The sequence below is a fragment of the Lepisosteus oculatus genome, chromosome 15, assembly GCF_040954835.1.
Source record: "Lepisosteus oculatus isolate fLepOcu1 chromosome 15, fLepOcu1.hap2, whole genome shotgun sequence".
Taxonomy (NCBI): Eukaryota; Metazoa; Chordata; class Actinopteri; order Semionotiformes; family Lepisosteidae; genus Lepisosteus; species Lepisosteus oculatus.
The window spans coordinates 3,012,691-3,025,702 of record NC_090710.1 but is presented as its reverse complement, the minus strand read 5'-3'; the positions used below and the strand labels follow the sequence as shown (position 1 = coordinate 3,025,702).

Sequence of the window (13,012 nt, the reverse complement as noted above, 5' to 3'; positions counted from 1 at the left end):
GTTTTCCAAATAGCATCGGGTTAAAAGCTGCTGATATTTCTTCTTCTCTGCTTCAATTAATTCAAATAAAGACATTTCTGGTGATGATACTAGAACCAGACACGTATTCCCACCAGGAAAGAATAACAATCATGGTGTTCAGCTTAATTAGTGGTGAAGTGTTCAGCCATGGGGCAGATTTTTAGAAGCACGCAGAGAGAAGCCACAGACGCAAGATTAACACTGCTGTCAAAAGAAATATATACACTGCTGGTGCATTGTCTCAATACAGTTTTCTTACCATGCTAGTGATTACGCAGTTGCACTAGGTGTAAACTGTTTCCAGACTTTTCTAGCCTTCTGAATTTTAACAGGAGTAGAGCTATGCAAATGCAGGTGAGGGTCCTTGATGTGAATAATCCTCAGAGCACTGTGTGCGTAGAAATGTCTGTTCATCTCAATACAGCTCAAAGTAAGAGTTGAGCACAATAAATCCACAGATTATCATTCCTCCAGAGGTGCTTTTGTTTCTGACTTTCATGCTGTCTGAGATCATCATCATTTAATTGAACTAAGCAAGCAGAGGAGAGGCCACTGTGTTTTCTTGTACCTAAATTAGGATTTCTTTAAAGGTATAGGACAGACACTTGTGCGAGCTGAACCTGGCTTACTGTTAATGGCACGGTAAATTAGTTAGATTCCTTGGCCCTTCCAGAGCCTGTGGCAGTTTGGTTTTTCTGGTAGATTAATTATTATTGTCAGATACATGGTTACGTATCTTTGTTGCGTACTGAACCATATGAAATGTAACTATATCCGCTTAAATTATGTGTAACTCGCTGTATGTGCATTGTATGTACATTAAAGGGCAATTATGCATCTAAAATCAATGGCCTTATTGGTTTACAGAGTGAAATCAGGGAAGAACACAACCACATGCTACATTAAGAAAAGTTTTGTGCGAGTGTAACAGGTCTTGTGTATAAAAGGAGAGTGTTAAAGTTGATGTCACTGCCCAGCTGATGATGTCGGACGCTGCCTCAGATGCCAGAGTCCATACATGTATGAGCGATACATTTCCACCATCAGAAGCCAGGAACACAGCGCCTCGCCTAGCCCTCAATCTTTCACCTTGCTCTTTCACCTTGCTCGGAGACTAACAGTAACGTTCTTTCAGGCACTTCACCACAGAGACACTCGGCATTGGAGGACACTGCTCCAGAAAGTCTGGTGTCACCTCCGTGTCCCTTGACATTCAGGTGAAAAAACAGCAATAAAGTGTGGCACTTCTCTGCTTTGATGAGCAAATTAGAAAATTGCAGAGCACACAAAGGTGTCATAAAAGTTGCAATTGAATATAAAATAAGTTCCCAAGTTGCTTACTTAGTCAAAAGGAATTAAGCTCTCCAGTATGTTCAGGAAGCCTTTGGTCACTGGTTTAAAATGTACATGTTAAATAGATTTACGTGTACCGAAGCACATTACTTCTTCAAGCCTCCTAAATTTTGAAACAAAAAGGTGAGGATCCATTTATGTGTTTGCCAAGGAAGAGCTGTATCATTTTTAAAAAACGAATCCACACAATTTTCAAATAACTGTTACAGCTTTAGGTGACTGGGAAGTATCTCTTAGATTTGAGATAAAGTTCGTGACACTTGGCAGAGTAAACACTTCTTGCTTCAAAGCAGAGAGTTTGCTGAGATGTAGGGGATCCCTTGAGCAGAAACAATTGTAAGGTCAACCTTGGTGTACCTAAGTAATTAAGTCATGTATTAATGATTGTCAATGAGCAGTACAGAAACACCAGGCAAGAGCCCCTACTTCATGATCATCCAAACCAAACCTGACTGGAGCTAAGTATCTGAACCTTGCTAGAGGGAGCGTGCTATTCTGTGTTTTTAGGAACTTGGGTTTTCTGGGTAAAAGATACCTTGGTTAAAAATGTCTTTCCTGTTTAGGGTGCATTTTAGAATAGGGCTCCCATTTATTTTGTGGCATCTGGGGTGCAGAGAGAGAGAGAGATTTAACTGCAGGTTGCACTGCATTTATTTAGAAGGCAGCTTATTTCCTATTTGGCCTCTGTAGGCATTAAATTAATCCTTAGTAGCAGTCTGGGGGTTTTCTGGGTGACCAGAATGCAAGGCCTCTGAAACACTTTGTTGGTACATTCTGGGAATATAGTAATTTGTGTGTTGTATGCTTTTGTTGTGTGTAGTGTAGTTTGTGTCTCGTCACTGTAATAAGTATTTGTTTAACCAAGTGTGCTTGGATTATAAACTTTTTTCACCAAAGCTGTGCCAGAGAATAAATAATTTACGTGTCTTTAATTATTAGTTACACCAGCTGCTTGGGTATATTATAGAGAAATCACTTACAAGTTGGAGGTTATTACCATTTATTTTACCTATTGACTAAACCGCTCGGTGAATTCCTGCTTTTCACCATTTTCGTAACCCCCTATTGGTAACAATAAAATCCTTTAATCTGCCTATGGAAAGTGCTCAACAGAGCTGTGTTTGCAAAAACAGCTGACTGATACCTAGCTCTTGTACTAAAAGCAGGCAAAACTGTGGCAGTGAAACAGGAACTGCATGATGATGTTCACCCTGTGTGAGATATAGCTGTGAGAAAATGCCGACGATGAATGGCTAACATTTAAAAGTTAGGATACATTTCACTGCTGGACGTGAAACAAAGAAGATTTTGAGCCCATGACCTGACTGAATTATAACTGACACAAAGAGAACTGGCAGACCTCAAGGGACAGATGAAATTTCTGTAGGGTAAGACGTGCCTATGCTACAACTGTTGGAGAAATTGCTCTCCAAAACAAACCCAAGGTAGTGTAAGAATGTTGTGGTTGTGACTGGCTGATTGAAAGAAAAATGCAACTGCATTTTTGTCCAGAATAGTTACCCCAGGACTGGGGTAGTCTTGCAGACTTTCAAACAGAATGCAAACAAATTGAAAAAGAATCAAACATTATTATCATTGCACAAAAATGACAAGTCATTTATTCAAAAATGGCACTTCTCACTGGATAAATAATAAAAAACAGCAATTTGGGGTTTGTAAAACTATCTATATAGGTGTATAAAGAGATACCGTACATCAGAGAACACTCCCACTATTTGTCATTTAAGTCAAAAAAAGAAAATTGTGCTGCCAAACCTTCAGCTCTGTCTCCTGTTTCCTGAAAATGATCCATCCCATTGTCACTTGATTGCTTAATTATCTCTGCTGCCCCAGACTCAGACAAAAGGCACACAGACATTTCAAAAACATCCTTGTTTTTCAGTTCCTTTAGATAAAAGCACAAAATAATGGCACATGGGGAATATCATGTCCAAGAGAATCAAAATCCTGCTCCTTCTTACAGATGAGCAATTTATTTTTTATTCTCAAATAAGCACTGGAGGAAAACTACAAAGTCATACAAAATTGTTCTGCCAATGGCTCTAGTGCAGAGAATGAAATTGCCTTAGATTTTCAGAGTGTAACTTACTTCATGGATTCATAAACCATCCCTTACTTCTGAACAAATTTTAAAAAGTTAAGGGGGCAAATGCAAATAAAAAAAGACATAATAAATCATTTTAAAGCTCAGAGAATAAAGACCATTACTGAAACTAATTTAGGTTATCCTTTGCAAAGCCCTTAAAAAATAAACTTACCCCCCAGGAAGAGGTGAACCTCTTAAAGAGGAATTCAAGCCACTTCTCAGCTTTTCAGTCCCAGGCTTAAGGGACATTCCATTCTGTCTTACAGCCAGGATTTAACTCAGCACAGCAAAATCCCTTATGCAATCATTGATAACAGTGTTACACACATGGGTCTGAAGTTATGTACAACAATACGACTAGAGGGGTGTTCTACCGAAGCCTATCTCACTCACAGCTCACTGCTCTGTTTTTCTCTTACATGTCACAAAGAATGGTTAACCACTGCTGCATCTAAATGACAAGACCACTTTCCCTCACAACAGACCAGCAACTTTCTTTCACTCAGAGATTTACTGAAATGACAGCTCAACACTTCATTTCTCACCTCTATCGGGTCTTTGATTTCAATGTTTGGCCTCATCAGGGAAGACTGGGGATCTAAGTGTGCCCTCCAGTCGAATAACAACCCCAAGCCCACCCACCTCAGACCACAATTAATAGATGCAACCAAAATATTTAGGCATGGAGGACACAGCTCAAAACAGGATCTGCCAAGACTCACCAGTCACCTAATATCTAAGCATATCATATATGTGTAAATTAGATTTATATTGCACAGAACAATAATAACATTTGCCTAGAAGTATCTTTAATTTAATAATATTGCCCTATGACTCTCACCGGCAGAGGCTGGGAGCGCCATCCCACAATTCCTGCTGCAGCACTGCTGTCATTCTGTCTGCCCTGTTCTTCTGGACTGCCACGCCAATGACCAGGTGAGCACTGCTCTGTGGCAGCTGGGGCCCGGGCAATGGTTCTGGCACAAGCGCAGGGGAATCACAGAGCAGCCAGGCCTTACCCCTCTCCTCCTCTCCCCCTGAACCTATACGTGCAGCTGGCTTCTTCTGTCAGCGACTGAGCAGTGCCGTTGAACAGTTCACTGAGCAGCGACTGTTTAGTAAGCACAGCGTTCCTGTCCCCTGTGACGATAAGCGCATGCATCACGTGAGCTGAATTGCAAGCTTTCTGCGGTGGTTTCATCGAGTCCACTGTTTGCACAAAGAATTCCTCTTCACAGCCAGTGATTCTTACAATAATGCATCCAGGCAGCGTTGACAAATGCCTAAGGACACCAGTGCCAGTCTGAAAATGGGTCTTCTCATGTTTTCAAAAACGAGAGCTCCTGTAGGAATATCTGTTCTCACAAACAAACTGCACATTATAGAACGTCAACTCTGTTTAGCAGTTTCTGATACTGACGACTTCAAAATTCCGAAAGGAATAAAATATCTTCCTGAGTTGCAGTATCTGCTGTAACAAAAGTACCTTAAAGGAAATGTAAATGTAAGAATCTCAGATTTAAAGATTATTTAAGGTGTGTTGGACAGTTTTGATTAACCTAGAGGGTGTAAACTAACAGTAAGTTCAAATCACTTGAGGCCTAGTTTTTGTGACACAGGGTGGGTAAAAGTTGAAGTACTTTGCCAAGTCCTATTAAAACATCTAATAGAATGAGATCCCTGAATACCCCCTTCATTTTTTAGTTAAATCCACTTGGAAAGCAGAAGGCAAGTCTTAGGCACGTGTCTTTTTCTACAGCAATGTTCATAAGAACATAATACAGGTTACAAACAAGAGGAGACCATGTGGCTTATCTAACTTGTTTATTAGACGTTAGTTGAAGAATTACTAATGTCATCCAGCTGTTGCTTGGAAGAAACCCCACGGAAGAACATTTGTCTAAAAGGACCTGAGACGTTTTAAAAAAAGATTTGGCTGAAATGAGGTCCAAAGACTCAGCCATTGCAGAGCAAGGTGGCTTTGTGTACAACAAAGGACTTCAGCAAGTTAAGGACGGGACGCAGGGGTGTACAAAGTTACATGGAAAAACTCCTCAGACTGATCTTTTCCCCACAAGGCTTTTTCAATACATGCACAGTTGTACAAGGCTCCCGGTGAGTGTATTTAAAAAAAAACAACACTTGTGACACACCCACACAGACAAAACGAATCAACGTGACCTTTGCTACAGGTTCTTATAAAGTATAAGAGGCAGGTACTGTAACACGAGTAAATCATTTGTGCGCTGCTCAGCTTTTATGCTGGCCAGTGATTGCCATCAAGGGCGAGAGATCATCTGATAAGGACAAGTACAGGACATCCTGGGGCTTGTGTTGGGTTGCCACCTCCAGCTTGAATAAAACTACAAAGCCGTTACATAAAAAAGCATTAGCTGCCTATGTGCCCAATGTAAAACTGTCTGTACTTAGTAAAATAGTAAATACTTACATTTAACCCTGTTGTTTCAAACATTTTCCAAAAAAAATGTTTGGCTTGTGAAAACTGACTTTTCCATTTTATGTTATGCTATATTAACTTTTTGTTTCTCGTATGAAGAATAAGCATTTCATCTGTTTCATCAAGCCTTGCTCCTTTTGTGTAGGAGCTCTAATTGAACAATCCTCACAATCCACTCTAATCTGCCAAATATGTTACCCTGCCTTAGTACAGGACTCTGCAATGTAATGTGCCAGGGGACATCACAGCTGATTGGCTGCTGCTGCTGTCCAGTAAAGTGGATGTGTGCTAACCAATGAGCCACATGGGAAGTAGAATAGCTCACAAATCAGGAAGATGGCAAAACCACACATATAAACCATTTTACTGAGGGATTCTCAACTCAGGATCACAGAACTGTCACAGATCAAGACATGGAACTCTAAATTCCTGTGAAGCATAACAGTTTCCTAAAAAAAACTGTTCCACCTAAAAAAAGAGCACAGTATTAGCCAAACCTGGACAGGTGGCGACTGTATCTATATGCAAATTCTGATTGAATAATTTGACTGAAAGGCCTTAGATGACGCCTTACTTATAACCACAGTCTGTGGTCGGTGATGTGTTTGTTATTTTAACAATGTATTCATGGGCCATCTTCAGGCCAGAGTGTGCCCTTTCAAGTCAAGCCAAAGAACTATAAACTGAAAATGGTGAAGATACTTGTTGTGAAACAGAGAAAAGTCAGAAAAAACAATAATCATTGGAGTATTAATGGAATTGTCACAATTGTAGTCCCTCCCCTTAAGGGCGCTCCGGCTCTTTCACTTTGGACTTGATTTTGTGCACCTGCCCCCTGTCCCAGCCACCTTCCAGCCCATCTTAAAAGCCAGACGCCCACTCTGTTCCGGGCTGGTTTCCGTACCATGTGAGTCCAGGACCTGGAAGTGCCTGTCCCCATTAAGGTTTTTAGTTCCTGTATTTGTTCCTGTTCCCGTTCCCGTGCTGATTCCGACCCGGTTCCTTTTTATATCCTGTTCGTTTTGGATGGACGACCCGGCTTTGGACTTTTGCTCCGTCGTGGATTCCCCCTTTTGATTCCTCTCTGGATTGTTCGCCTTGGCCACACCTCCCCCGACCACCAGCACACCATGGACACACCCCCCTGTTTTCATCCCCGTATCCTGCATGCCTTTTTCCCTCGTGTTTTCTAACTCTACCCTGGATCACGTCGTCTGCATAGAGTCCGGAAAGAACTGTTCGTTACAGGAATGAGTCTTTTTAGTGAAATTCATCTAGGCTCCTCTTGGGATGGCCTGTCTCTGAGGACCCCAAGAGGCCCAGTTTAGAAGCTATTGTTCTGATGCATCCAGGCTGAGTGAAACTCTGAGAAACGCAATGGTTGGCGATATGGAACAAGGCAATACAAACCACACAATACTGTATGTGTGACATTGCGGAGCAAATGTAGTTGGACTACCCTGCCAAATCAGTCCATGATTACTGCTTCAGTGGAGGGCGGCTTTTCAGAGCTCCCACTGCAGGCGAGGAGAGCCAGATAGGGTGACAAAAGGGGTTTCAATGGCAAGGATTCTAGCACTTGTTATGAAATAAGAGCAAAAGTAAATGGAAAAGTAGGTAGAAATGTCATAGCTACACATCTTCTGCAGTGAGAGACAGGTAAAAGGCAGCAGAGAGGAATAGTTTAGTGGAAATCTGGGGACACTTGTGTCGAACCCTTTTTGGCAAGTTGCATTAAATTGGCATAAATGTACATTGCCTTGGCTAAATATTAGTCTAATATATTAAGAATTAGGTGTAGTATGAGTCTGAACAATTTTTCAACAAAAGATAAATTCTCCTCCTGTCTGGTATAGCATACTTTTGAGTGCTTTAAATGTTTTCTCTGCCGTGCGGAATGCCAAAATGATCAGGATATTTATTTATTTTTTGCTTTTTGAAAAAGGGTCCAGGTCTCAATGAACTTTTGTTTTGTCATGGCTCAAATGTTTTTGTTTGAAAACGGGAGACATTCTCTGTCAGGTTCAGGGGAGACAGCTCATTTTCGTCACTGTTCAGACAACAGTATATTGTAGAACAGAAAGGCCCCTCAGTGCTTGACGAGCAGCAGCATCCTGCAGGATTGCCAAGATTTAGGAAAACCAGGTAATTAGGAGCTCAGTTTGAATAAGACCAGAACACTCCGTGACCTTCAAGGTCCCAGTGACCCTAGGAGGCCTGACACAGGCTTTTCTTCACATAAATGTGAAAATATTGCAATTTCTTTTTCTTTGCTCCTGAAAAGCGTGCAAATGTGTCTTTAAAAAAACTAGTTTTGAAAAGACTGAATGCTACCATCAACCAAGCTGTGGGTAATTGGAACATAAGCAAGCCTTTTTTTATTTTAATATTAAGCTTTTTAATGTTTCTCAGGTACCTGTCCAGGAAACTAGGCTTTGTATGTGCTACCATCAGGCTGAGAGGCACAGAGCTTCAAATGGCCTTACCTTACTTTACCTTCCTTACAAAGCACTTTGCTCTGTGATATTGACTTTGGCTATGACATCAAACATGGTTGCTTAGTGAGCCTCAGACACCTAGGGCGCAGTGACAGCTATGGCACTTTATTATCTGGCTTCGTTTATTACTCTGAGCTCTTTCAAGCAGAATGAACATCTGTGCTCATCAGGCTGCTGTAATTACGAGACCTCTCACCTGAGACGATCTGACAGGGATTTGCCTGTAAGTACAGCAAAACAATGAATCATCCAACTACCGTTGCTTACATGGTGCTGAAGTCAAACATGAGCTGTTAATGCCAACGAACTCTGAGAACTTCATCACGTCCCACACAGGTAACTGTACATGGCTACATGCAACTCACAACTGGCAGCCCACTAAAGCTAAGCAGGTGTGAGCCTGGTCAGTACCTGGATGGGAGACCTCCTGGGAAAACTAAGGTTGCTGCTGGAAGAGGTGTTAGTGGGGCCAGCAGGGGGCGCTCACCCTGCAATCCATGTGGTCCTAATGCCCCAGTATAATGACGGGGACACTATACTGTAAAACGGGCACTGTCCTTCGGATGAGACGTAAAACCGAGGTCCTGACTCTCTGTGGTCATTAAAAATCCCAGGGTGTCTCTCGAAAAGAGTAGGGGTGTAATCCCAGCGTCCTGGCCAAATTTCCCATTGGCCCTTACCAGTGGTGTTATCCTAATAATCCCCATCTATAAATTGGCTTCATTACTCTGCTCTCCTCCCCACTGATAGCTGGTGTGTGGTGAGCATAGTGGCTCACTATGGCTGCCATCTCATCATCCAGGTGGGGCTGCACATTGGTGGTGGTGGAGGGGAGTCCCCATTACCTGTAAAGTGGTTTGAGTGGAGTGTCCAGAAAAGCGCTAAGTGTAAGCAATTATTATTATTAATTATAAATCAGCATAGTTTTCACTGCCCTGCTGAAGTAAGCTTGACATCACCTATGCTTTCAATTGAGAACACTGCTGTTCTCAGGGGAATAAGTAAAGAACAGACTATGACATAACTGTCCAACAGAGATCAAACTTTAACGCATTTAATCATTGAGAAAACATGTATTAATTATGAAACATTTAAATATTGTCCCTGCCTCAGCGCATAGATTGACAATTGAATGATTTTCTCAAACTGTCGCATGAATCCAATTTCTCCACTAGTTCCCCTCTCACATCTGCTTCTAAACCCTACATCTCTCCTACCGCTGTGTCAGCGCCTCTGCTCCTGCCTCTCCTCGGTCTCCCTGCACCCTTGCTCGCCCTCTCCTCCTCCTCTTCAGACACTCTTCTCCTCGGGGGTGGCAGGAGCTACCCCAGAAACCAGAACTGCTCAGTCTCAGACCAAACTTCAGCGGCTGGTCAGGCCCCACCTGTCATCTCTCAGCTCTCAGCCAGCTCCTTCCGTAAATGCACTTCCAGCATCAATGTCCCTGCATTATTTTACCTTTACTAATGAACTACCCTGCTCCTTCTTCTCTGCAGTCTCTTACCTCACCCTGCACCCCCTCTTCAGCCAGACTGCCTGTACCCCCTCCACCCTCAGGGAAGGAGTGAACTAACCCAGAAATCAGACCTTCCCGGTCCCTGACCCCACTGCACCTGTGACCTTTCAGCTCTCAACAGCACCCTTTTGCTACTGCCAACTTAAATTGCACACATTCTTTTAAGTTTGAATCTGGTACTGTAATTTGCTAACTACTCACAGTAAATGTGAAATACATGCCAGTACTGTGTCATAACTGCCTGTATCTGCACTGTCCGTACAGAACTGACATTGTGTGACTTTTCACTTTCCATTGTTTTGTACAGCACTTGTTACACTTCCAGTTTTAGCGCGTGAGCCTTGCTGTAATTTTATTAATTTAAATGTGTTTTTTTTTTTTACTTTGAAAGCAGTTACCACCTTGTAGCCCAATCTTGTCTGATCTCAGAAGCTCGGCAAGGCTGGTCCAGACAACGCTGTGATGGAAGATAGGATTTGAAAAACCAGCTTACTGCTGTAAATTGTGTTGGCTGACCAGTAGGGGATGGTCTTCTATGTAGACTTTTTTTAATCCATTTTAATCCAATGCCTCAGTGTGGTGACCAAACACACTACTGTAGGAGGTGCTGTCTTTTGAATGAGGCATGAAAAGCTGAGATCCTGACTACTTGGTTATTAAAGATCACATTTCACTGTCCAAAGGGGTGTTAATCCCGGTGTCACAAAGCGTTTCTTCAAGGTCCCTATGCAGACAGCACAATCCGGAGAGGAGTGAGGAAAACGCGAGGACAAAAGCATGCAAAGGGGCTGGAAGGAAAACAGGGGGCGTGTTCTAGGTGCGCTAGTGTTCGGGAGGGGTGTCCGAGGCAAACAGTCCAAAGGGTGTCCACAGAGAAATCTTTGACGAAGCAAATGTCCAGAGCCGGGTGGTCCATCCAAGACAAAGACGAACAGAGTTAAAAGCAGGAGCGGGATCCGGCGAAGGGTCAGGGGAATAAAAAGGGGGTAACGGGACCAGACGCTCCAGTACCAGACCCAGGTCAGGATGCCGTTGTGAAGCCTATGCCATTGCGTCGCACCTGGACTCGAAGGTAGGCGGGCTTCTGGGCGTCCATCTTCCAAAGCTGAGCCCCGATAGGCAGGAACGTCTGGCTTTTATAGGACAGGGGGCAGGAACCAGAGGCAAGTGCAGGAGATGAGTACAAAACAAGGAAGGGCTGGAGTGTTCTTAACAGGAGGGGTTTACAAGCGTGACACCTAGGAGCAGGGGCATCCTGGCTAAATTGCCCTCTGGGCTTGCACAATCTGCCCCCCCTCTTAATTTCTCCTTGAATTCAATTCTTGAAGTTAATTCTAACTTCTCAACCTGGCTGCTGATGCAGAATGACTGCCTAGATGGGGTCTTCACATCAGTTCTGGTTGAACTAAGCTCCTTTCTATATGTAAAAGTTCTTTGGTATCCTTCAAAGAATAGAGGTGCTATACAAAATCAAGCAATTATTATTATTATGATTTCAGAATTCAAAGTCATCATAAACAAACACTAGGATAACCTCAGTAGTTGATTATACGTCTCCCAGGTGTTACATATCCCTGCTATTGAACCAATGTAACACAAAAGCAGACATGCAATCATTTACTATGCCATGCATGTGAGCTACAATTACACATTTTTACTCTGAAGGTGCATTGTGCTCATTATTTATATTTGATCCTATGTTTACTCAGTGCGTTTCCAAGTGGGAACAAAAGTATTTGATCCACAGCAGCGCGGTTTAAATCTGTGACTGAAACCCGAGAATCGGTTTCAGAGCTCAGGATCACCAAGCCATCAACTCTGCCTGTCTGCCCCCTTCCCATAGGGTAGGTGCTGTCAGAGGGCAAGAGGCGTCTCCCGTCTTCTGAGGAACACGTTCTGAGAATCACCGGTGGAAACTTAACCCTGGGCCACTCTTTGAAGCTGCTCAGCTTTATCAAGTCTAACCCACAGGCGGTGAGGGACTAGACCCAAAACAATTCAGCAAATGTCCCAGAAAGATGTGTAGTGATGGGGGTAGTGAGTAATGTGTTCCCCTTAAAAATAAACTGATTCTGTCTTTCCCCAATGACCTGTCTATTTCCATTTAGCTTCAAGATAATAACGCATAATTTACAGTATTTTAAGGTGTAAGAGGGCAGTAGGTTCAGATAAGAATCTCAATTTTGCCTGAACCTACCATCCTGTTACAAAGCATATGTTATAGAACACAACCTTTAAGCCATAATGCTTGTGGGTCTAGCTGGTGGTAGAACCACATTTCTGTTCCTTAAACTTGTTTGAAACAGACTCATCTTCATTTTGAAAACTGTCTTGTAAAAATAAACCACAAAACGGGCAAAGAGAGCTTTTCCACCTGGCACCAGAAAGTGGATCCGTAAATGTGCAAATTCCTGTCACTTCCAGTGAGACGTGATTTCAAAAGTGAACTGGAGCACCGAAATTCCTAAACCAAACCAACAGCACAAAAAAAAAAGAAAAAATAATCCTCATTCTTAATAATGCTGTAAATGGATCATTTTCCACTGGGCAAATCCTAGAGCAGATTAACCAGAAAGTCTAAAGGTTACCTCTGTCAGAAAAAAATGAGAAAAAAAACTCTCAGCTGCATTTATGCTACAGCAAACCCAAGGCATTTAATTAGAAAAGAGAGCATTGACAGGATTAAACTCAGCTATCTCAGGCTATAGGTAAGTGTTTATCTTGTTCCTTTCTCAGCAAAATAAGTTCCGTTGCAACTTGGACCACTGAGTCCTCAGCGCCTTGGCCCAAGCTGCGAGCTCTCTTACCCGTCTCCAGGCGCCCTGTGGTTAGTTTCCCAGCCCTCTCCCTGTCCACAGAGGGATGCCCTGTCACAGAGCAGGCACTTCAGTCCCTGTCTGCATCTGAAACGTGAGAGAGATCCCGGTCACTCAGTGGGCACAGCGATCTGACCGGCCGTCCACTTGATTCCATCAGATTCGCGGCAGGGCTGTGCTGGGCTGGATAAGCTGCTTATGAATTCTGTACGGATTGGGACACCAGTGCTGGACAACAAGCAG

The 13,012-nt window shown here is 42.9% G+C and overlaps 1 protein-coding gene across 6 annotated transcripts in view; it reads right to left on the bottom strand.

Moving 5' to 3' along the window:
* The window catches only part of cracdla (cracd like a), a 54,841-nt gene that overhangs the window by 24,533 nt on the left and 17,296 nt on the right, over positions 1 to 13,012 (bottom strand). For 4 of the 6 annotated variants that reach the window (XM_069179253.1, XM_015363503.2, XM_015363502.2 and 1 more), the window contains exon 2: positions 12,761 to 12,856. Coding sequence is in view for 2 of the 6 variants with exons in the window: in XM_015363497.2 (XP_015218983.2) it covers positions 4,323 to 4,375 (53 nt within the window). In the remaining 4 variants the exon portion in view is untranslated. Of the gene's footprint in view, positions 1 to 4,322; positions 4,767 to 12,760; positions 12,857 to 13,012 lie in introns of those variants that run through there. The other 2 variants (XM_015363497.2, XM_069179252.1) reach the window with 1 other exon arrangement.